At 38.1% G+C, this 25,788-nt stretch overlaps 1 protein-coding gene across 1 annotated transcript; it reads right to left on the minus strand.

The window, feature by feature from the left end:
- Positions 1 to 3,531: 3,531 nt before the first annotated feature.
- tlk2 (tousled-like kinase 2) lies at positions 3,532 to 25,788 on the minus strand. The gene is made up of 21 exons (XM_077212241.1): positions 25,116 to 25,788; positions 24,194 to 24,276; positions 20,748 to 20,819; positions 18,759 to 18,825; positions 18,605 to 18,648; positions 16,792 to 16,890; positions 15,408 to 15,515; positions 15,227 to 15,319; positions 14,474 to 14,584; positions 14,232 to 14,368; positions 12,588 to 12,740; positions 12,431 to 12,497; positions 12,238 to 12,335; positions 10,007 to 10,088; positions 8,686 to 8,777; positions 8,302 to 8,391; positions 6,965 to 7,134; positions 6,724 to 6,859; positions 6,431 to 6,542; positions 6,218 to 6,325; positions 3,532 to 5,007 (listed from the first exon to the last, which is right to left on the minus strand). The coding sequence occupies exons 2-21, from the start codon at positions 24,272 to 24,274 to the stop codon at positions 4,834 to 4,836; spliced, it is 2,094 nt and encodes a 697-aa protein (XP_077068356.1). The 5' UTR covers positions 24,275 to 24,276; positions 25,116 to 25,788; the 3' UTR covers positions 3,532 to 4,833.

Consider the following 25,788-nt stretch of genomic DNA (forward strand, 5'->3'; position numbering starts at 1 on the left):
TACAATGCATTCCAGACCAACTACAGTATTCATATGAATTCAAGTAAAAAATGTATATGAAAATATCGGACGCTCTACACGAATAGTGTAGCTACAACCTAGGGTCTAAAACCAAATGGTCAGTGGATGAAAGTGCTTAATTAACCACATGAGGTCAACCTAAATTGTAATATTAACAGTTTTGTTGGTTACACTTTATTTTAAGGTGTCCCGTGTTACAGTGTAATTCTGCATTTAAGTACTGTGTAATGAACATGTACTTACTACAGGGTTAGGGTTTGTTTGGTTAAGGGTTAGTTTTATAGTTCTATTTATAGTTATTACAGTAACTACATGTAACACGTGTAACAAGGACACTGTAAAATAAAGTGTTTTAGAAAATAAATATGGCAGAATAGATAACCGGCTTGCAAACTGAGCGTTATTAATATAAAATTTTTGGTCACTAAAACTAGCCAATTAAAATAAAAGCACAAACAACTTAACATCAGTTTAATAGATTATATTGTGTTATTTCAGTCAAGAGGATCTAGCCCGGAAGGTGACAATGGTCAAAATCATAATTTTAGGTGATACAAGGGGGGGGTACTTTTCATGGAAATGTATGGTAATGTTATAATTTTATGCTAATGTTAGATAAGTTTATACAATAATAGTTAATCAAAAATATGGTCAAACAAGTAACATGCCAAACATTTTTTTAAATCCTTAGAGGATTTTCTCCTTCATATTAAATTATTTGAATGACTTCTTTATGCTAATGAGATTTACTTAATTACAGAATAAGAATTACATGTCTGTTTACTGGAATGTGCTCTCTTTGTTTTTTGAGAGAGACACCCAACATATGTAAAAACATGCATTTAATCTTCTTGCCAAGACATCCAAGGTCACTGGGGTCAATTCAGTCGGTCGCCTATACGTGACCAATTCTTAGTTAAAGCACTTACACTTACTTTTCAAATCAGAGAATGACGACGAATATTGTCTGAACGTCTCCCTGAGAGAAAAAAAAACATGTTATCAGAATGTTTTGGGGACGTTTCCTGTTTAGAGCAAGAGCTCGACCAACCATCTGACAGACAAACAAACCTAGAAACCCAGATTGGTGCCCTCAGTGGAAATTACAGGAACAGAATAATGAAGTACTTTCTACGGACATTACATTTGCGAAAGCTTGCAGAAAAGGGATTCAAACAGGAGGCGCATGTTGAAGGGATCACTTTAAACTTAGTATTGTGCTTTTGGCATTTTCTATTTCTTCCACGATTCAGTTGAACAATCTTCGTGAAACTACTGAGAGGTGAGAGGAGAATACTTGAATTCAAGCTGTGGATGTTTTTGACACTCCTTGTACTGTTTGGTAATCCAGGATAGGTTTTGTAATGTAATCGCACATGAGATCACAAGACCAGAGTAAATAAGTGGGTGGAGTAGTTGGGTTGGAATACTTAGACAGGCCTGGTTTGGTAGAAGTAATCATCTACAGGTTCCAGCTTCTGCTTGCCTAAGTGTTTGTCCAAAAAAATCCCAAAATGGTGAGTCACAGAGACTGGAAGTCTGCTTAAGCTGTGGGGAGGTTGTTGTTGTTGTTGTGGTTTTTGGTGCCAGTTTGGTCATAAGTAAAAAATAAAAATTAAACGTATAAAAATAAATAATTCATAGTATTATAATTTTTACAGAATGTCCGAAACTATTCAGGTTCAAAATAATTATAATCCTTGTAATTGGGTTTTGACTATGAAGCTGCTAAAAAGGGTTGAATGGTCCAAATTTATTTGGCTCTGCTTCAGACTGAATAGGTCAATGATTCACCAAGCACCCATCCAAACTATCTGTTTCTGATTGAAAGAGAAATTATAGGGTTTCAGAGATTTCACAACCCATTCCCAAAAACCACATTCTAACAAATACACACACTTTCTGAGCCATCGAAATCCAATAGCCATCAGTGTAATGCCTTGCCTTCCCAACATTATTCCAGCAGCTTTCACATTCACTTTGCCTTTGCAGAGTGACTGCGTTGAAATCAATGCAGTCGGGAGCTGGAAGAAAATCACAGACAGATATACCCTGAGGTGAGACGCAGCCTTTAACTGTAGTCTTGTATACGGGTACATCCCACCCACTGTACGAATGTGTGACTGATAATGGAAAAAGAACAGTTCTAACCACATTTGAAAGCATTTTTTAAAACAGCAGGTGATTTATCCATAAGTTTGTTCAGGTCTAATAATCAACTTAAAAATCAATTTGCGTCAGCATCATGTTGACAGACAAGGTAGAATTAAAATTACACTGATATGATTATAAAAGTATATATTTGAGACTTTAGACTATATAGATCTAAATTAATGATACTACAATTAATCCTGTTTGACGTTACAGTACAAAACATCTCTTGCGGTGTGGTGGATTTTTTATATTGTGATATATTGTGAAATGATTGATTAAAATATTAACCCCTCACAATGTTTTTGATGATACAGGATATTTTTGCGGATGTTAAGGGTAATGATAGGGGGGAATTGCTTTGACAATGCAACCAATCGTGATGATTAAGAGCGTGACTTGTTAGTCATGATGATTCTGTTTTGAGATGTCTGGGTTTGAAAACTCGTGGTAATGTACCATGTCTATTCTATAAAAACTGTTGTATTCGTGTTTACTGGTGGGATTCTCAATGGGATTTGTCAGAGATCCACCGGCCTCGCTTCTTCTAGGGAGATTCTCTGAGAACTGCTCGAGAACTCTCCTGGCCGTGATTAAAGCATTTAAAGGACATTTGCTGGAGTCTGTCTGGTATAACCGCTGCGCAGCAGGTCAGTTTAGGGAAGTAAGTAAGTTAGGGTTTAGGGAACTCGGCCAGTTGTCGACGGAAGACGCAGGAGCCAGAGTATAAAGGTATTAAGTGTTGATTTGGAGACGCTTGGGTGTCGATGAGTAGACGGCCCAGATATGTATTAAGTGTCGCCTGTAGACGCTTGGGTGATGACTGGGCACCCCAAATAAATGTATTTAGGAAAATAATAAGGTTCCAGGTACGCAGTTAAGGTTTAGGGACAAATCTACAACAGCGGCGTTATCCTGAAGATTGTAAGCATTCATTTCATGTGTCATAGAATGTAAGAGAGGCTCTCAGTAGCGGGTGTAAAAGTCACATCCTTTTTGATTTTCCCTGCAAAGACCTTAACATAAAAATCAGTCTACAGACTTTCATAGACAAAAAAAAAAAACAAGACCTTCCCTAAATTCCTAGGTTAAGATTTGTTACAAGCTGTTCACACACTGGCAATAAAAAAAGCGATTCATACATGAAAATTCTTGAGGGGATAGTTCACCCAAATATGTAAATTTTGTCATCAGGTTTGGAACAACTTGAGGCTGAGAAAATCATGACAAAATTTTGGGGTGAACTATCCGTTTAACTATTAGAACACTGATTTAGTGAACTGGCAGAATTAAATCTTTTTAGACCGTATCTGTAAACAGAGCAATTTAGAAGACAAATAAAGCAGACAACACAATACATTAATAACCAATAGTATTTAATGATCGCTCCGAGTTCTGCCCTGTACCCCTGAACTAGCTCCGCCCCCGTGAGAGAGTTCTTTCCCACAAACAGTAAAACAGGATCAGGCAATAAACCGCATCACCAGACCTAAACATATATGACTGACATTTTTGAACGCATTTGTGTCTGTATGTTTCTATGTGAGGCACAACACTTTTAATCAATGAAAAATAAAATCTAACTTTATCTCATTTTCCAACATTAGATTCAGTCCAAAGACACAATGAGAAACAAGAACATACTTGGGTTGGGGGGGGGGGGATTGGGGTCTCAGTTAGTGTCGCTAAATCTAAAAGAATATGCTTCCTAAAATTCATGACATACCAGCATAAAGCACAAAAAAAAAAAAAAGTAAAAGAAAATAAACACTCAAGTCAAACAGCACCACCTAATGGTAGAGCTCAGCTTTGGTCATAGAATAGGGGTGAGAAGGACGAAGACAAACACCTCCAAAGACGAACAACTGGGCTAGACCTGTCCATCTCTCACAAGGTACAAACATCTGATTCCCAGCATAGACAATCAGCTAACATAGAGGTCCTGATTCTGATTAGGCCTCAGCATTTATTATGTTATCTGAGATCAGAAAGGCGTTTAAACTAGGGTTAACTATTGTTGAAATAAACCCACTGACAGTATTGCTTCCAAGTGTTCATAGATCCGTTCCAGAGGCAAAAAATAACAAGTAAGAGCGAGGAAAATGGGCCGGGACAGGCTTTGTGTCAGCAGGGAGCGTCTCCAGATTCTTTAGGAATATTGTACACTTGAATGCACATTAATATGAGTGGGCTTGTCCCTTCAACGGTGTTGGCATGTAAGGAAAAAAAAAATAATCAAGCTGACCTCGTTATAAATGTGTCTATACATGTGTATGCATGTATTTGTGTATTTTGGGGTGCAGGGCATATACCAGTCTCTTCCACCAGTCTGAGCCATTGCAGTTCTTCCCTTCTCATGTAATACACCCTTATTTTGAATTCCTCTCGCTCTGGCTCACTCTAGGGGGTGCATTTTAGTCCCCACCCATCCAAAAAAATTAAATGAAAACAAAACAACCCTCCAGATGCCTGGGAGAGGAAAAAGGGTGGAGGGGGATGCGTCTCATCTTCATCCCTCTCTTACTCTTTCCTCCTGCTCCCTCGTTTGGCAGGTAAGGGGTTCGAGACCCCTCCCACTACACTGCAGAGAGGGGCGGGGCAAAATGCAAATGCCCTACACCCACTTCCTTCGATCAAAACAAGCGAGGATGGACGGGGCTCTCAATTTGAGGCGCTGCTGTTGGAGGAGCTGGAGGTGGAGGCGACGGCCATGCTGTTGTTACCAGTGGCGGCCACTGACTTGCGTATGTGTGGGAGGAGGTAGAGATCACTGGCCAGCTGGTGAACGTCAATGCGATCCTCCTTACGGTACACTAAACATCTGCGAATGAAGGCCTGAAGTAGACAAGGAATTCATTCACATTAGAAAATGCTCATTTATAGCATGTTCAAGCAGAACTTCTTCAACAGCAATGTAGGTTTGTAGATTTTTTTTTAATGTTTTTGAAAAGTTTCTTGTGAGAACACAAAGGCTGCATTTGATTAAAAACACAGTAAAAACAGCAATACTGTGAAATATTCGTCTTTAGTGTCTCTTGATCCTACAGAAATCATTCTAATATGCTGATTTGCTACTCAAGAAACATTTATTTATATTATTATTAGTGTTGAAAGCAATTGTGCTGCTTGTTTTTTTTCATGATTCATTGATGGAAAAAAAAAGTTTAATTTATAAATGTATTTGCTGATCAATTTAATGAATCCTCGCTGAATAAAAGTATTAATTTCTTTCAAAAATGAATAAATGTCAATTTAAAGAACTAGGGAGGATTTATAATTATAGTCAAAAGCAGAAAAGAGTTGCAACATTCTTTTTTTTTTTTTTTTTACCACACTGGAGATATACTTGTGGGACAATTTGGATGAATAAGGGTTACTGTTCTCCTATCAATCCCTTTTACATGACACTCAGATTCTTCAACCATCCTAGGACTGAACTCTGCACTGGGATCACACCATGGCCAGTCTCAACTCATTCTCACACCAAATGCTGGAGTGACGTATCCCGATTGTCAAGCAGGAGGAGTTGGATTAAAATATTCTGAGTGATATCAATCCACAATCTGCCTGGAATCATATTCACACAATGTTGGCTCATTTGTCGACAGGAGAACTGGCCCCCTGACTGAGCCTGGTTTCTCAAGGTTTTTTTCTCCATTCTGTCACCGGATGTATTTTGGGTTCCTTGCCACTGTCACCGCTAGCATGCTTAGTTGGGGACACATAATATTCAGTAATATTATGGATTTGACTGCATTGACCCTATTGGACTGAACTGAGCTGGATGATTACATCACTGTTATCCACAGAGCTGATTTGCAGATTAATTGATCTCATTCCATACTTGATGGAACTTTGAACTATTGTCTTTTTAAGCTGCTTTACAGCAGAAGTGAATTCTGTTTGCACTACTGATCAGTATGTTCTTGTTCATCCCTGTAAAGCTGCTTTGAAACAATCTGTATTGTAAAAAAAGAGCTACATAAATAAAAGTGACTTGACCATGAAGGAAAAGACAGAGACAATGAATGGTTTACAAAGGTACCTTAGCTTCAGGTGAGACTCCTGGTTTGGGAGGAAACTGCACCTCTGTGGCTTTGAGAATAGTGTTCTCCTGGAGGATGTCCTGTTGGGATTGATTATGACCGAACGGCTGTGTGTAGAAGTATGAAAATGATGAGGTGAGAAAGCTACTAATATCTTAGTGGACCAGTGACTATGCAGCCAGTATTAGAAAATGTACGAGTGTGTCGTTTACCTTCTTCCCATAGAGGCACTGGTAAAAGATGACTCCAACGGACCAAACATCCACTTTGTTAGAAATCTTAGGTGGCTCTTTTCCAACCACAAAGCATTCTGGGGGAAGATACCTTGAGCAGAGTAAGGCAAGAGTTTTGAATTTTGGGCTCAGCTGCTTATCCAAACTTTCAGTCCATAAATGACTTAACACTGCCTTAAAATCAACATTGTCAACTTTGTGTTGAGGGAGATTTCACAAAATTTGACCAACTTCAAGATCTTCACAAATACTGGTCATTGCAGACCACTCACCAGTATGTCCCCGCCCCCTGTGACGTCAACTCCATGCCGTCCACCCCATAGTTGTCGTCGTCCATGATCTTGGACAGCCCGAAGTCTGTGATTTTTATCTCTCCACATGCTGTGCCATTCACCAGCAGGATGTTACCTAGACAAACACAAGGATCAAACTTCTCCATCAAAATGGTGCCGTTCTCATTCTTGGCCAAGTACAGAATGTCAATGGTCTGCGGATTTCATACGCATGTCCTACCTGGTTTGAGGTCGTAATGGATGATTGGTGGGCGGATCTCATTTAGGTATTTGAGAGCATTTACGACCTGCATTATGATGGATCGGGCCTCTTTCTCTGACATTAGCTTGTGCTGCTTCAGGTAGAAATCCAGATCGTTCCCCTCACAGTACTCCAGAACAGTGCAGAATCTAGAAACAATACCATAAAACGGAGCAATTCCAATAGGGTCCTCTCACCATCGGTGCTCGGGCCCTAATAAAATAATATCTCACTCCACTTCCTTAATTGTCAATATACTTTATTAATATATATTTTTTAATATAAAATAAATACTTTACAAAATATTTCTTACTATAAAATTACTATAAATTTGGAACGCAACTTGGTTAGATATATAGCTTTAATTTTAAAGTTGATATCACAAACATTGAAGTTCCCATGAGAATTTGTTTAGGCGTAATACCAAAAATAGCCACCGGGTTCCATTGAATTCTATTGAATTTAATTGTATGCATTCTGCCGTAACAAATTAATAAATTTCTATTCAAATATCACTTCTGTCACTAAATATGGAACCTTGAGACTCAGACCTTTCTGACAATATGTGTTTTGTCAAGATTAGAAAAGGTTTTGATAAATTATGAAAGATGATGCCCAAAAGGGGAGGAGCCTAATAAAATAATTTAGAGTACCTTTTCTATGGTAACGCAACGTCCAATTTTAAAAAGGTTTTCACAGGATGAATTCTGAGTTCGTAAGCTTTCAAATAAAACCTAATTTATGATAACTACTAAAATATGATGTAATAATAAAAAAAATAATATATATATATATATATATATATATATATATATATATTATACTATTTAGAGGATATTATTTTATCATTTTTTTATTGAGAAATACTAGATTATGTTTTATTATGAACTTTTAGCATTAAAAACCAAAGTTTCAATTATTACAAGTGTGTGGGTCGACTTTTTGTGACAAAGGTCAGAAACTTCTGTTATGACGTAGATTATTTGAGGCGCACTCTTGTCATAAATTTATATATTACTGTTCCTACATAATTTGTAATAAAAAAAACAGCGCTAAAATATCTATTTAGGAGTCTTAGACCTTTCCAACGATATATTGTTTGTCATGATTAAATTAGGATTTAATAGTAATATATTGAAGTAAAGTTAGGCATCCCGCTAGTGGGACGGTGACACTTACAGGGAGTGAAACAATGGAAAACAAAACTGCACCAATCAAATAGGTTGATTACCCCAAAATTAGTGAAAATGATCTTGAAATGAGCTTCAAATCAGAGACAATTAATATTTCAATAAGACATGAGCAGGTTTACTCACGAGTCAGTATCCAGGGAGAAGTAGTCATACAGTTTGACTATCCTGGGATGGTCCAGTTCTTTATGGATCCTATATTCTCGACAGGCATGCCTAAAAACATTTAATGTCAACCCATTTTAATTAATAAGTGGTGCTGAATAAACTTTTCTTTGACAGAATAATGGACCATATCTGAATCTTTAAACATAATGAGAACAATGGTATTGGTATACAAGTGAATCAATTATAGTCATGATTTATATGACTTAAAACTTTTAAAAATCAGGCCTCAGAAATCCAGTCTGGTTCAGATAGAGGAATGCTTTCTGGGACAAGCACACTTGGCTCCTAATGCTGAACCAGTAGTTTTTAAGAAACAAGGCTGGAAAAGGTGTTTGCACTCACTTGTGATAGTTCTCTTTCTTTTCATCTCTCCAGTTCTTATTAAGCTGGTGAATCTTCACAGCCACGTACCTCTGCTCAGTCAAATCAAAGGCCTGAAGAAAGAAAAAAAGAAGAGGAAGAGAAAGTCAGACATAAATATCAGCACCAATCGATTAGTGAAGCTGCCTAATTCATCTACTTGTTTTCTTCTATTTTCATTCTATTGTGCTCCCTCCAGCTGTTGAAAACAAAGAATGTGTCTTATGTGAACAGCCCATGATTTTTTTCTTTAAGATGCCCTAGTCGACAAGTCTTCCAGTCAACCCAATGACTAGTTGATTATGAAGATATGTAGATGTAAGACTGGAAGAACTGGTTGATGGAATCAACCTCACCACAGGTCTATACGACAAAGGACCTTGCTTGCACATTAACATTTGAACATCTCATACACACACACACCCCGCACCCCCCTTCCTCTGAGCACCTTATCTAAATTTTCTCTCTCTGAATGTGATTATCTTTAAGGATTGTTTAGTATCATTTTAAAGGTCTCAGGGTGACTGGAACATGTCGTCTCATTCCCAAAGAAGTAAAACAAAAGGTAATAAGGTTTTTAAGAGTTTAGGAATAACTGGCACACAAAGGAATGTGGTCTCTAGGCATTCCCAAAGGTGTAAATTCATGAATGCTAATTTCCACTATTCTTAGCAGATGGTCAACTTCTACCCCCAGTAATGGTGGGGGAATACAGTAAATTTCCACTAAACTCAAGTTTTACATATCGAATAAGGTCTTGCTATATAAGGAAAATGCAACGAGAGCTCAGGGCTGTTTTTTCTGTATTCAGATTAGCCCGTGTGGTTGAGGGTCTCGCGACTCTCAGCTCACGTAGCCATACAGTGTCGGGTAAAGGATTTTCCTCTTTGTTAGAACATTTGATGGTTTGCATTGATTATCTTTCAATTGATTATGGAATTGTAATAATACATTTACCTGACATAATAAATTGTTATATTTGATTATTCTAACAGACTTTGACTTTATTTTCATTGGAGTTAAAAGGGATAGTCAAACATTAACGTATATTTAATGATGCACAGATATCATTGAAAAACCTTTTCATTTTATGGAGTCAGATGAAACGAGTTAATACATAAGATAAAATGTATTGCATTTAACCAAAAATACTTTGCCGCGAAATAAGACAGTAACATGCAAAGACCTTCACCGCTAATTCGATTACCGCCATTGGATCGAGTTAGACGGCCTTACATAGATATGACATCCCTAAACCCAACTACACATTCACATACATATTTCCCATCACAGATCTGCTTACCTTGTATACCTCACTGAAGCCTCCTCTGCCCAGCAGATGCAAGAGCAGGTAACGGTCATTTAGCGTAGGATGATCTTTAAACCTGAGAGTCGAAGAGACAATCGGACAATGATGTAATAGATAAATCCACCAAAGACCCCGTTTAAACTCAGAAAAACCCTCAAAAGTAAAGCCCTGCACGGGCCTCAAATCTAGGGCCGAGCCCGGCCCTGGCCCGAGACGCTCAGGCCCTAGCCCGATCCGTGTCCGACAGCTAATCTAAATTATCAGCCCGACCAGAGCCCGTTTTTTTTTCTTTTTCTTTTCTCTCATTACACAGTGAGAGCCTGCCCTATTTACAGCCATTAAAATAGGTCAGTTTTGTTAGTTATGTTTCTTTTCATTTATTTATTGTTAATTTAGACAAATGTTTGGAGCATTTTGTTTTAAATGATGACCAAGCAGCCGAGCCGACAGCGAGTAAAACATGTTTGATCAATTTAGCTTCTCAAATCAACGCTAATACTTTACTTGGCTACAGTAAAATCCATTGATAAAACACTTAAAGCATATCGCACAGACAGTTAGTTTAATAAATGTTTATTTATTAAACCACAGTGAGTAAAACTAAATTTTTTGAAATACTGAGGCAGACTCAGGCTGCACGCAGCGCTCGCAAACGACATGAGCAACAGCCTACAATCTAAAAAATTAAATTAAATTAATTAAAAACAAACTTATAGGTTATCTTACCTCAAAAATGGACCACAGAACATGGCCATTCTTTCTCCAGTAGTTTCCAACAGTTAAACGAAAATAAAGTCCAGTCAAACAAAAAGTTAGAACAGTCTGAGACTGTCATGTCAGTGTAGCCTAATTATAAGTCCAATCAAACGAAAAACATCAGTAGCCTAGTTTCCAACAGTTAAACGAAAATAAAGATCAATAAAACGAAAAACATCAGTAGTTTCCAACAGTTAAAGCTGTAGTAGGTTACTTTTGTAAACAAATATTTGTTAAAACTGTCATTATGTCCTGAAAGTAGAATATGAGACAGATAATCTGAGGAAAAATCAAGCTCCTCTGGCTCCTCCCTGTGGTCCTATTGCCATTTGCAGAAATACACCGCTCCCGGTCAGAAACAACCAATCAGAGACAGGAGGAATGTCTTAGCAGTGTCAATCACGCTCGTGTACGCGCTGATCACCCCTCTCTTGCACAGCACGACCGCGTACCGTCGTTCGTGACTCTCCTGTTCCAACTCGTTCATCCAAATGAACAAATCTTTTTTCGAGTCATTTCGTTCATTCAACGAACGAAATCACTCGAAAAAGATTTGTTCATTTGGATGAACGAGTTCGAACAGGATCACGGACGTGCATCACAGAACAGAGCAAGGCGAGCATTTGTGCTTATAAAACTTAAAGTTTTTTATGTATTTTTGAAATGACCGATCGTTTCACTAGATAAGACTATTATTCATCGTCTGGTATCGTTTAAAACCCTTTGAAGCTGCACTGAAACTGTCATTTGGTCCTTGAAACGTTTGTGTCCTATTGAAGTCCATTATATGGAGAAAAGGCCTGGAATGTTTTCATCAAAAAACTTAATTTCTTTTCGACTGAAGAAAGAAAGACATGGACATCTTGGATGACATGGGGGTGAGTAAATTATCAGCAAAAGTTTTTTTTTAAAGTTAACTAATCCTTTAACGTTATCTTAGTAGCTATAACTTATAGAAAGAGTGCAACCTTATAAAGTTACATGTATTGCAAAATACATAATGATTTGAGGACCACGTTTGTAGTCAAAGTATGGGCAGGCCATAGTCAATGTAAAGCATATTGTTGATGTTTCGTCCCTATTAGTGAATGTTCCATAACTGTTTATAATCCGCCGTCATCGGTGGTCCTGATTACTAGCCTGCGCGTTCACGGCAGGCTCCGCTGTGAGGGAGGAGCTGTGGAGGGAGGGCTGTAGCGTAGCAGAGAGCAAGGGGGTTGGACCTGTAAGTTGTGCTTGTTCAAATTTTCAGGCTAAGTCAACATTTTCTCAAAACTCCCTACTGGAGCTTTAAAGGAAAATAAAGTGCCATCAAACGAAAAGTTAGAACAGTCTCTCACGGTTTTCTCTTAATATTCCGTCGGGCTCGGGCTGAAATGCAGGGCTTTACTCAAAAGCCCTCTAAAAAATAAATCCTGTTCTGAAACCAAAAAGGTGAAAGTGTGGAAATAAACTTTGAAAGTGCATACTGGGAGTTATCTTCATTGTGAATTCTCTTGAGCTCTCGGATGTGAAGATTACGCACGCGCTCCAACCGTTCCAGCTCCACTTGAATCTCCGCTTCCTCCTGCAACACACACACAGCATCCAGACATTAAGAGCCGTTTCCATGACAAAACAAATTTAATCACACTTGTAATAGGAATGTGATGATTTGAATACCTTCTTCAGGTGTCCGAGTCTCAGTTTAAAAATTTCTTCTTGCTCATGGTATTCTGCTAAAGATAACCTGTATAGACAAAAAAATTAGGATAAAATCCAATAAAGTTGAATCGCTAAACTACTCAAAGCCTAACATGAAGGGAGAAAGAAAACTCACATCTCGTTCTCCGCGCCATTGCTCTTGCTCTTGCGTTTGTTGGGTTCTAGGTTGGGAGGAGGAGTCTGACTGGCGTTGGGCGGTTTCTTCTTCATCAGCAGTTTCCTCTGCCTCTCGATGTCCTCTCTCTGCCCATTGACTCTCTCCTGTTGTCTATACAGACACACAGCGGCATTAGAAAGTCTGATCAGTAGTTTCAGGCTACAAATTCATTTTTATTTTATACAACATTTCCTAGCTTTTCTTTCCATATCATTTCATAGTATTCATAAAGTTCTACACGCCCTCCACTCTTATGTTTGTTTCTTAAATATTTTGGTTAATATGATTATACCATCTTATACTAGGGATGCAGCAATACCACTGTTTCCAAAACGAGTACGATACCGATATGTTCATTTTTAGTACATGCCGATATCTCTATTTTTCATTACATTTGTAATTTAAAAAAAAAAAAGTGTAGAAAAACCGAAAGAAAACGAATCATATTAGTTGGCTTAATTCGTTTAAATTTGATATTTCCTTTAGTTGTTATTATTAGTCCTGCTTAATTATGCATGTTAAATGAATGGTTCACCCAAAAATAACAATTTTGTCATCAGTTACTCACCCTCAAGTTGTTCCAAACCTGTACGAGTTTCTTTCTTCTGCTGAACACAAAAGAAATATTGTAAAGTATGTTGGGAACCAGACAGTTGATGGTGGCCATTGACTTGCACAGTATTTTTTCCTACCATGGAAGTCAATGGCTACTGTCAACTGTTTAATTCCAATTTTTTTTTAAAATATCTTCTTTTGTGTTCAATAGAAGAAAAAAAATATACAGGTTTGTATACTTTTATGATGGATGGGTGCATCCATCCATTTGGGCTTCAAAAACAAATGTGTACCATTCAGTCCTTAATATTCTGGCTCTTCCCAGCTTTATAATTTAATATAACTCCGATTGTGTTTGGCTGAAAGAAGAAAGTCATATACACCTAGGATGGCTTTAGGGTGAATAAATTATGAAATCATTTTCCTTTTAACCTTTTAATGTGTCAGTTACAGTTCAGAATGAAGCATGTTGTAAATTTGAAAAAAAAAAATTTTAAATCTCTTTTAGTGCAGAAAATCTGAAGAAAAAAGGGTCTGAGATTAACCCAAAAATCACAATACTACATAGTTATGAAAGAGTTAACATACTTAAGGTTAACAAAATTATATTCATAATTTTAACCTAACTTTACTTTTTTTAATTCATATACATTGTAATAAAAATAATTTAAAAAACAGATAATTAAAAACAATTAAACCAAAAAAACACAAATTATAATTGTGTGTAACAATGCCAGCTTCCACGGATATGTTCATGGTGAATAATTTAAAATACATTAAAAATGTTCCTATATGGTGTTTTGAAAATCTATTTTCGCTAAAATGGTAAAACTGACTTGTGTGTACTAGTCTTGTGGGTACCAAGTTCCTGTAAGAAGGCTATGAAGGTCTGTGCACATATAAGCACCCAGCAAGATCCTGAAAGCAGCACATTCATTCATCATACCTGAACACAGTCCTGATTGAGTCTTTTATGGCTAGCACTCTACACACACACGTGGCGTAGTCTCTGAAGTTTGAGAGCGTGTGTATGTGCAACTCACGTACTTGACTAGATTCTGAAAGGCGTAGCCATCTGTCCACTGCTCAGTAAATGAGGCTCCGTGCCGTACGGTGGTGAAATGGCCCAGACGTAGCCGGTCCTGCATGCTCTTTTCTCTGCATGCAATTTTCTCCTGTTTGGACTGAAAACATACCCACAATTTATTAATTGTATTATTATAACAACGTAACACATGCAGAACACTACCAGACATTAACCACCATGTCTTCCCTGAACACACATTTACCTTTTCGATAAGCAATTTCTTACTCATGGTCACACATTTATTGAGTCGTTCTTTACATCGTTCCAGCATCTTCTGCTGCTCGTCGATTTGTCTGCGCAGGTCACAGTTCACCTGCAGCGCAAAAACCCACCAACATAAACACAGTATTCTTCAGCAGTGCACTTTAAAACCTGATATAAGCCAGATTTCATTCATGTTGAGTCAGTGGCATTCACGGATTATAGATTCATAATAAAATCCCACTTTTGAACAGTTTTTTTTTCAGCTTTATGAAAAAAGTCTCTGATGCTCAAGGCTGCATTTATTTAAAAACAAATTCTGTAATATCAGTAATATTACGAAATATTATAATTTTAAAACTTTTATATTTGAATATATTTTTAATCATTACTCCAGTCTTCAGTGTCACGTGATCCTTCATAAATCAGCTGATTGGCTTCTCAAGAAACATTTCTTAGTATAATCAATTCTAAAAACCATGATTTATTGATGAATAGAAGATTCAAAAGGACAGCAATTATTTGAAATAGAAATCTTTTGTAACATTACAAATGTCTTTACTGACACTTTTGATCACTTTAAAGTGCCCTTGTTAAATAAATGTATTCTTTTCCTAAAAAAAAAATTGTACAGACCTGAAACTTTTGAACAGTATTGTAAATAGCAATGCTGTTTTCACAGGTTCTGTTCTCAAATAGGGGCAGCAAAATATCTAGCAGATTTTCATATCGATGCCGTGAGTGAAAATCGTACCCTGAGCAGGTCGTCAATACGTCCCTCTTTCTTCTCCAGATCTGAACTCTTACTGCTCTCCAGCGCTGCTAACTTCTCCATTGTCAACTCAGACTGAGAAAGAACAACGAAGCTGGGTGTTAGCGTGAGGATCTGAAAGTGTCTGTGGGTGTGAGCGTGTTTTTAGAAGTGTGCGTGTTACCTGTGTGGCTCGGTGCTGAGTTTGTGTAGAGGCTGGCTTGTGGGAACAGGAGGAGTGGGAGAGGTCTGTGGTTACTGAGCCTATGGAGGAGGGACTTCCTTGCTGCACCTGTCAATCAAAACCAAAAAGTGACCCGAAAGGGTCTTTGATTAAAAAAAAAATGCCACTTTGGACTTGCCAGTCCTCTGCACTGCAACTCTATAATAATTTTTATTATAATAATAATTACTGCTACTGTGACAGTACATGAACAAATATAATTATAACTTCTTTGATTATAATGCTTCTGAACTGCAACACAGCTACAGCAATAACTTGTCATCTTACTACAAAGCATCACTTACAGCAATATACAGTTTGCAATGCAAACTATGTGTATCCCTGACCTCTCCATACCGTTTACAGGTTTTTCAAACTTTTCTTTAATAATCTATAGTATTTATTGTTGTAGAGCATCACTTAAAGTGTTGTTTTTACTACCTAAATGCAAGTTAAACATACATATATATATATATATATATATATATATATATATATATATATATATATATATATATAATATAAATATATATATGGCTGAAATTACATTATCTATTAAAATACTACACCCAAAACTTTCAATTCTATCATCATTTACTCGCCCTCATTATGTTCCAAACCCATAAGACTTTGGTTCATCTTTAAAACACAAATGAAGATTTTTTTAATGAAACCTTGAGATTTCTCTGTCTCTATTGAATGTCCAGGTAAACAAAACCTCATAATACGTTGATCCATATGAATCAAACAGTTTAATGCCAGTCTCAATCGCTTTATATGATAAACAGTTTTAAATTGCATCTCAATGATGGACAGTTTCAACACACATAGATAGAGCACATCACATCTAGTAAGCACGTGTGTGTGTGTGTGTGTGTGTGTGTGTGTGTGTGTGTGTGTGTGTGTGTGTGTGTGTGTGTGTGTGTGTGTGTGTGAGAGATGCTCGAGAACCAATAAGGTTTGTTCTAGTGCGTGCCAAACACATGATTCTGTGTTTACCATATGTGATGCGCTCTATGTATGCAAGTTAAACCTTTTCATCATATAAAGCGATCATATCTCTTCACAAGACTTTTATTAAACTGTCCGATTTATACAGATTCATTTAACAATGCCTTTATGAACTTTTTGGATTGTCTAAATTTTAGTTACCAGGACTTTCAATGGAGGACCAGAAAACTCTCAGGTAGGCTTGCTGGGGTAGTCGATGTTACCGGTGTTACACGGTGTTCAGAGGGATTAGATCAACATGAGCGTGAATAAATGATTAAATTTTCATTTTTGGGTCCCTTTAATAGTCCCTACATGAATAGAAAGAGAGGTCTGGTAGCAGAAAGAAACTCACGGCAGCAGGAGGGTTGGAGAGAGAGTGCTGAGGAGAGGACCGCACCACTGGAGGAATGCCACGTGCTGGACTGGTACCAGTACCACTACCTCCTGCAAACTACACAGAAACACATGACTTAGAGGTTAAATGACTTGAGCTTAAGGTCTGTGTGGAGGACGTAAGCAGAGTCTGCAAAAAACAGAAGACTAGGAAAGCCTCAGGCCCAGACGGCATCTCATCTGCTTGTCTAAAAGCCTGCGCTGACCAACTGGCCCCGGTCTTCACGCAGATCTTCAACAGATCATTGGAGCAGTGTGAAGTTCCCTGCTGCTTCAAACGCTCCACTATCATTCCTGTCCCCAAAAAAACCCCAAATCACTGGACTTAATGACTACAGATCTGTCGCTCTCACGTCTGTGGTTATGACATCACTGGACCCCTGCTGGATCCCTTTCAGTTTGCTTACAGAGCAAACAGGTCTGTGGATGATGCAGTCAACATGGGACTGCATTATATCCTGCAACATCTCGACAGACCAGGGACTTATGCAAGGATCCTCTTTGTGGACTTCAGTTCGGCCTTCAATACCATCATGCCTGGCCTTGTCACAGCCAAACTGACCCAGCTCTCCATGCCATCCTCGATCTATCAGTGGATCACCAGCTTCCTGACGGACCTGCAGCAGCGAGTGAGACTGGGGAAACACACATCCAAGACTCTCACCACCAGCACTGGTGCCCCTCAAGGGTGCGTTCTCTCCCCACTGCTCTTCTCCCTGTACACTTATGACTGCACTTCTAAAGACCCCTCTGTCAAGCTCCTGAAATTTGCAGACGACACCACTGTCATCGGTCTCATCCAAAACGGTGACGAGTCTGCTTACAGACTGGAGGTTGAACAGCTGGCTATCTGGTGCAGTTATAACAACCTTGAGCTGAACACGGAGATGTGGAGATGATCGTGTCATTCAGGTTCCTGGGCACTACCATCTCTCAGGACCTGAAGTGGGACAATCACATTGACACCATTGTGAAAAAACCCCAGCAGAGAATGTACTTCCTTTGCCAGCTGAGGAAGCTGCTGATTCAGTTCTACTCAGCCGTCATTGAGTCTGTTTTATGCACGTCCATCACTGTCTGGTTTGGTTCAGCTACCAAATCAGACATCAGGAGACTACAACGGACAGTCCGGACTACGGAGAGGATCATTGGTGCCCCCCTGCCAAACCTCCAGGACCTGTACTCTTCCAGAGTGAGGAAGAGAGCAGGCAAAATCATCACAGACTCCACTCACCCTGGTCACCACCTGTTTGAACGGTTACCGTCAAGACGGAGACTTAGATCACTGGCCACTAGAACATCTCGGCACAAGAACAGTTTCTTCCCACAGGCCATTTCCCTTCTGAACAGTTAACACTCCTCCCAAGGCATATGCCTTTAAGTGTAATACTCCCACTGTTTAGTGCAATAAATCTACATATAAGTATCACCTGAGTTGTAGGATATTTATTTATTTATAATATTCAAAACACTGTAAATATGTTCATAATCTGTAAATCTGAAAATGTCTATTCTGACTAAACCCAACTGTGATACTTTTATTTATATTTTTATTTTTTATTCTTATAATTTTTAGTATTATGTTTCGTGTTGTATTTGTCCACTGGAAGCCTCAGTACCAAAACAAATTCCTTGTGTGTGCAAGCACACTTGGCAATAAAGCTCTTTATGATTCTGATTAAATCAGAAGAAAAGTGCATGGGAATAGAAGTCAAACCAGAATGGGGGTCAATGGTTATAAATTACAAAATGCATGAACTACATGCACCTACCTCAAAATAATCACTAATTTTGAGTCCTCTCCCTCCTCCTTTGCCTGGGTGGGGGAAATCAAAACAATAGTCATTAAAAGAAAAGACACTTTAAAAGATTTAACATTGCCATACTCTGGTTCTCATAGCAGGTCTATCAATCACATCAACTTACCCTGGTTGTCAAAAGCGTCTCCTTTCCTTTTACGTGTTCTCTGGTCATTAGATTTCTTCTCTGGGGTCTGAGTAGGGAGACAGAAGAAGAGAGAGAGAGAGAGAGAAAGAGAGACAGACATTGTAAGCTGCCAGGCGAATGCAAGAATCCATGACATCACCTCATTCCAAAACCCCATTCATTCCAGAAGTTTCCATTGAAATATTAGAGGCTCATACAACTTTAAAAACTGGACATCAACATACAAAGACACAATCTCTGTATATCTGCCCGGTTTCAAATAAATTGCATCAGTTTTAGTTTACATCTAGTAATGCTGTTTTTGAACAAAATGGTTAAAGTGTAACACTGCCAATTTTCAACCCGCTTTCTATTGTTACAATTTCGGTATTATATACATATAAATAAACAATGGTTACTAGTTGTCCATGTTGTAGTTGTACCTGGACTTCCGTGAAAACTACAGATTATACTTTTTCAGCTCTATCACTGAAAACTGTATCATACTACGTCTACACCTGGGAACAATACAAGTCAACAACATTATGACTAAAAGTTCACAAAGAAGGACTACTTGGCATTATGGATGTTGTTTTCCTAACTATTTGGCAAGAAGGAAGACAGCAGCCTTATATCTCCGTTTTCTCTAGTCAGGTAGCACAGATTTTTTTTCACCTTTCTACTGTTTAGGCAGCCAAGTTTATTTGAAAGCCCATTTTGCAAGCGGTAAAGTAGCCCTTTAACTGGTCTTCATATTCATATTTCATTACTTCCCCGTTCATAACATGGACGACAACCATAACATTTTAAAAAGTTGTTCTAATTCGAGGTCCAGACCACAACTAGAACAATAACAACACAGAGGGATGATCTCGTTGGAGTCATTTTCAGTAGGGCTGCCCCCTAACAATCAACCAAACGTTAGTCAACCAAATTTTCTTTAGACGGTTGGTCTCCGGAAAAAAAAAACTCCACAGGAAGTGGCGATGTCTCGCAGTCCGTGAGGGACAGATCGTTAACGGTGAGTCCTTGTGATAATTAAAGTATGTCGGCTAGGAAATCCAGACCTTCGCCATCATCAATCGACCTCAAATATGGCTTATTTGAAATTGAAACGTGCAAGTAGCAGCAACTTTATATGGCCGCTTGCTACAAGGTTAAACCTAGACAGCATTATCAGTTAGAACACCAGAACAATCACTAGCATTTTTCCTGATAACAGAGGAAATAGCTTAAAATACTAATTTATCATTATACAGATAATAGCAATACATCATTTGAAACTCATTTGTGTAAACTCGTCTGTCTCCGTGAACTGGAGCACGTCACAAAAATGAAACGAAACTCAGCATAGACTAAACTTGCCTCAGACATGAGCAAAACAAATAGCCTACTCTCTGCTTATGTAATCTGTATGAAAGGTGCATTTATCTAAAGAGACTATACTGAGAAGATGAGAGTTAGCATCGACACGGACTCAGAAAACAAATAAATAATTGAAATGTCTCCTAGCTATTTTTCCAAGCAATAATTAAGTTAACTACTCGACTAATGGCTTAAATGAATGACTAGTCGACGCTAAAAAATATTTTGTCGGGGGCAGCCCTAATTTTCGGAAATATTTTTCCAGCTGATGAACAATAGCACAAACATTTAAAGCAACAGACGCCATAACTGCACTACGCTTATAATAAACAGAATGCTATCATCCATGCCATTGTTAAGAGACTTTTAGTTATGTAGTGTTTCTGGTGTGAATGGAACTTCAGTCTTGCTTTCTGTTGTTTGTACACTTTAGAGTTGTAACATCAGTCAGTTCTTTGAGAGAACATACATTCTAAAATTCATTGTTAATTTTTTCTCTACATTAAAATGACGTATACTATGTGCACAATGGCAAACAATTGCATCACCTACTATAGACCGAAGCAGAGATACTTTAGAGACTCAATTACTTTTTCACACCATGAGCACAAAATGTGTACTAACCTCCAGCTCTTTGTCACTGAGGGAGCCCACACTACACAAGCTCTGGTTAGATGACTCGTTGTGTCCAGAACCCTGTAGAGAGGAAGACAACGGATAACTGGATTTGCATTTCCTAAAAGGAAAGATCGGTGCTTGTAAGGCAGGAAAAAAACAGTGATAAAAGTCTACAAAGATAAAAATGTGTCCTACTTTGAGATGATTAACTGGGATATAACCAATGCACAAGACAGTTTCCGATTCAATCGCACACTTAACTCTCTCCCGGCCTTGACAGAAATTTCTACCTTTCCGTGTTTTCACTGTTGTACGGTAGGTATGTTGCTTTTTTTATGAAACTTACCAAAATTCAAGTGTTGATAAAGGAATACATGAAGCTAGGATAAAATGGGTAAAATAAAGAGTGCTCTTTCTTTTGATATATTGCATACTCAGATATTCATACAACAAAATATTCTGGAGGCCATGAATCTTTTGTGAAAATTATCAAAAATGCTGGTGGTGGCTGGCAACTTTTTTCAAAAAACGCTGTTAAATATGGTTGTCAATCCAGAAACTTTGTTTGCAGTGTACTTAGCAGCATGAAAAACTAAACTTGCCTTCAGATTTTGAATGGGTGATAAACAGAAAGCAAGAGAAGAGTCCTTTATGATCACTAAAGCGGTCAATCTCTAAAGCAATGAATTCTGCGCTCTCGCAAAAACTCCTGTTATAATAATAAAAAAAGCTGTCTTGTACAATGAATCTCTTATTTCGATTATGTGTTCACTTTGTTGGTTATAATAAAAGGAATCACAAGCGTGTGGTTCACGTTGTAAAAAACAAAACCTTGTGAGTTTTCAGCAGTGTTAAGTTGATTCTGACTAACTTACTGACTCGAACCTCTGATTGTGAGGTTCTGATCGAACCATTGTGCTCATGCGCTAAACAGATATGATTGTGATTTGCATGTATACATTTTTTTTTAAAGAAGCAGCTGTAAATAGAAACCATTGAACAGAGCGCTCAAACAAACATGAAGCAGCGTCTATCGGAGGGTACCGAATATACCCAGGCCAGTCCTCTGTACTACCAGTTCAGCAGTCTTTATTAGTTTACGATCTCTGTCAGTCATATCTAATACTTTGTTAGACAGAACTGGTAAACAAATAAAGTAAATGGTATGCGAAAAAGTAAAGCGCTTGCTTTAATATTATTTATAACAGAAAAGGCAAACAATCAGGCTAAAATACTTTATCATTTACCGTCAACATTCAGCAAATGTGCATCTACATCATTTAAACAAATCTCTGAATATCTAATAAACATTTAATTTCACAAACCTTGTAGATTTAATCGAATCCAGTTGTGATATCTTGTGAAGTGTGAATTTGTAGCCTGCATAAACGTGTTCCTGTGAGTGACGGTCGGTCCGTGCGAAGTGAGTGAATGCGAACAGAACAGGAGACGCGATCGAAAAACTTTAAATCCTTCGCTGTGCTATATTTTAAATTTAAATGCTGTGGTATATCCCGTTGCCCACTGAGTCATGTTCATATCGTTTTCACTGTGTGATGTTATGTAATATTAGCGTTGTTTTTATTTGGAAAAATATTAAACGAGTGCGCACAAAATTACCAGATTAATGAGTGCCGTTACAGTGTTTACTTCCAGTTTTTATTCACATATTCATATATTTTTAAACAATTACTCTATTTGTGAAAAATACTGTAATAGGATTCCAGATTCAAGAAGTTGCCATCTGAAGTATAATCATGTTTTAAAGATTTGTTTTCTAATTTATTTAGAATTTATTAAATATTGATTAAAATAAATAAAAAGTATATATATAAAAATATCAGCTTTATATCGGCCATCCTGCTCTCTAAGATATCGGCATCGGCCATCAAAAAAACAATATCGCTCGACCACTAGTTATTAATGAGCCCTTGTTAACTCAAATAAAGCCTTCCTGCTCTGAGCTAAACATGCAATGAGATACAGAGAGAAAGAGTGACAAATGCTGGTCATTCTGGTCAGGTATGGCTAAAACCCTCCGCAATCCGGTCCGGAAAACGGTCATACTAACTCTCACACAACATCCAGCATTGGCCAGTCAGGGGGGAGGACTCTCGTGGCCATGGCAGTGACCAATGAACAAATGACACTGAAAAACCTATTGTCCTACTCAGAACTGATCCAAATATTTTCCTCAGTAAAACACACGTATTGCAAATGCCAATTGATATCCAAAATCTTTCTGTGGTTCCCCAATACTAAAATGACTGATTCAATAGGAAAACTGATACGGATCAGTCCGAAAGCTGTTCAAATACAAAATCATAACTAATTCGCAATGCATTTAGAAATGTATTATTTAGAATGCATGTAAAACAGCAATTACCCAAAAATGTTTTATCTGATGCTTGTACATTAGATGAATTGCTCTTAAGCAGACATCTTGGAGATGTACATGTGCTATCTGGGTACATTCAACTTTGAATGAAACGCCTCAGATAGAGAGTAAGATTTCAGCAAAAATGTGTTGTTCTTAGCAAAAATATTCAGAAAAAAAAGGAATTAAAAATGAAGTAATCAAGTAGTTTTGGAGGGCCAAAATAATGACTGTAACAGAGACGTTTAATTCGAGTTTCTCCGATATTTTGCACACAATGTGGGTAAGCTATACAGGTAAACATGTGTGGACACACTTCACTGTGATCAAAAAAGATGCTAGAGTAGAAAAAAATATCGGTTGAAATATTGAGGTGTGGCTTGTTGCCAAAGAACTTTACTACAACTGGTTTAATTTATCATATGACAAATTGACACCCAAATCAGTTACCCAGTAACCCACATTTTAAAGTCACTATGAAATAAAAATTGACAATTCTTGTTTTTTTTAATTGCAATATTTCCTATAAATTATTTATTTGTGTACATCATTTTTTTTATTCATGTGCCCTCCTAATATTTTATCAAAATAACTTCCCCTCTCTCTTGCAGTGACATCTCTTCTCTGATGACGTGAGAACCTGTCACTCACGTGACATCAAGGCAATAGCAAACAACATCCATCCAATCAATTCCAAGCGACAAAATCAAGTCCCGCCTTACAATTTTTCCTGTTCGAGAAGCCGTTTCACTTGGATATTTGGCACAATAGGGAAGAATAGACTATCGCAACTTCCGGTTCAGGCCTACTTTAATTACCAAAATTTTGTTTACATTTTCGATTAAATTAAATCTTTAATAAAAAAACAGTGAGTGAAAAATGAGTGAAACAGCAGCTGGGCAAAAGCAAGAGGAAAAATGAACTTAACATATAACTGAAACTGAATGTACGAAAGCAGACAGGCCCTGGCCTTGAAAAACACATGAATGAGTGAAGAGATGAGGTCTAATGTGAGAGAATAAGGTATGTGATCGGGATGATGGGGGCAGAAATATCAGTTTGAGACCAGACAGACCTTGGCAACTCCGACTCCTGTGAAACGAGCCTCCAGCAACTCCTGCCTGCGAGGATCCAAGCTGTGCAATTCCTCCATCATGGCTGGAAAGAGAGGAAGAGAGTGTGCATAGCATTATGTAGCCATAGTGATGCTGACAGATTGACGGACAGTGATGTGTACGACGTTGAGTCATGTGTCCCCAATACATGTTTTCGAGAGCATTCTGAGATTCATGACTCAGCCTCGCCACCACCACTCATTCAGTCATAACTCACTCCCAACCCAAAGACATTTATCCTATAGATAACCTACGGGAAAACAACATGATCATGCAAGATCTTAAGACATGTCAAACCACATGCAACACATAACCTGCAGTGCTTTTAGCAAAGGAACATTGTTTCTTATTAATCAGTCTAGTTCGCGACTAGAAAACAAATGCTAAAAATCATAACGTTACACTGTTATTAATATTATCCGAGGAGGAGGCTGGGGGGGGAACATGGACAATGAACAACTCTATTTCTACTTCCTAACTAACCAACCAACCAAACTATTACAACCTTAGAGCCACCCCACTACCGATTTATATTTTAGTTAGTTTATAAATCTCAACCGTTGCACGTCTAAAATGATTTAAAGAGGATTCCCTTTGTAATATTGTTTCAGATTGAAAATTACACATTATTTCAGAATGTTACTTGATGAATTGGGATGGTTAAGTTCTCATTCTAGTCCAATCATTAGATGTGTGCGATTGATTAAATTCTGATAAAAATCAGAAGAAATAACGTTTTAAAGGACAAATGGTATCACAAAGGAGCAAAGCAAAAGAAACAGTATCTAAATACCGTCAAGTATCTCTTTTCCCCTGTTGTTTCTACATTGCCCTGCGAATTCTTCCGCTAGCCTCCTTAAACCGCAACATCTGTCTTTGTACCTGTTTTATCTGGGTCTTTTCTCCCTCTTGCCGGTTAATTAGATCTCCTTTCTGCGACCGTTCTCCTCCTCTGGTCTCCAGTCTCGCCCTTCCCGTCTCAGCCCGACATCTCAGGGCTAGGCCTCTGCCGGAACCCCGACCCTCGCCTGCGCTCGCTGCCTGCTGTGTCGCTAGGGGACGCCAGCTCCGCGTCCTACTGTAGTCCGAGGACTGCGAGACCTCCGAGGCCTTGATCTCCCGAACCCGCCTTTCTCCGCTGGCCTTCAGCGATATCTATTTTCTAACAGATCTGAGGGTTGTGGTACCTCGCTGCAGATTAACACCTAATGATTCCCCATCCAAAATTACTCGATTCGCTTCGAAGTTAGTTAATTGTGGTGTTGTTTTTGAGATATTTTGTTTCTCTTGTTTGTCTTCGCTGCTTTGGGTCAGCACCGAACCGGGATCAAGTCCTGGAATGATAAATTGGCTCTTTAAATTCCGTTCCAGCCTAACGTCTCCTTTTGGAAAGATTAGTTGTTGTAGACGAAAAGAATAATTTCCCAATCAGATTCGCGAAATCAGAATCGATTCGGTTCTCATTTTTTGCAATGTAAACAATAATCGGTAAATCTCATATTTTCTCGTGAGATTGTGCAAGACATTCTACCTTTCAACCACGCCCATTTCCACT

This window comes from Siphateles boraxobius, unplaced genomic scaffold (genome assembly GCF_051911475.1).
Source record: "Siphateles boraxobius isolate OS27281-9 unplaced genomic scaffold, OSU_SipBor_1 66, whole genome shotgun sequence".
NCBI classification, from domain to species: domain Eukaryota; kingdom Metazoa; phylum Chordata; class Actinopteri; order Cypriniformes; family Leuciscidae; genus Siphateles; species Siphateles boraxobius.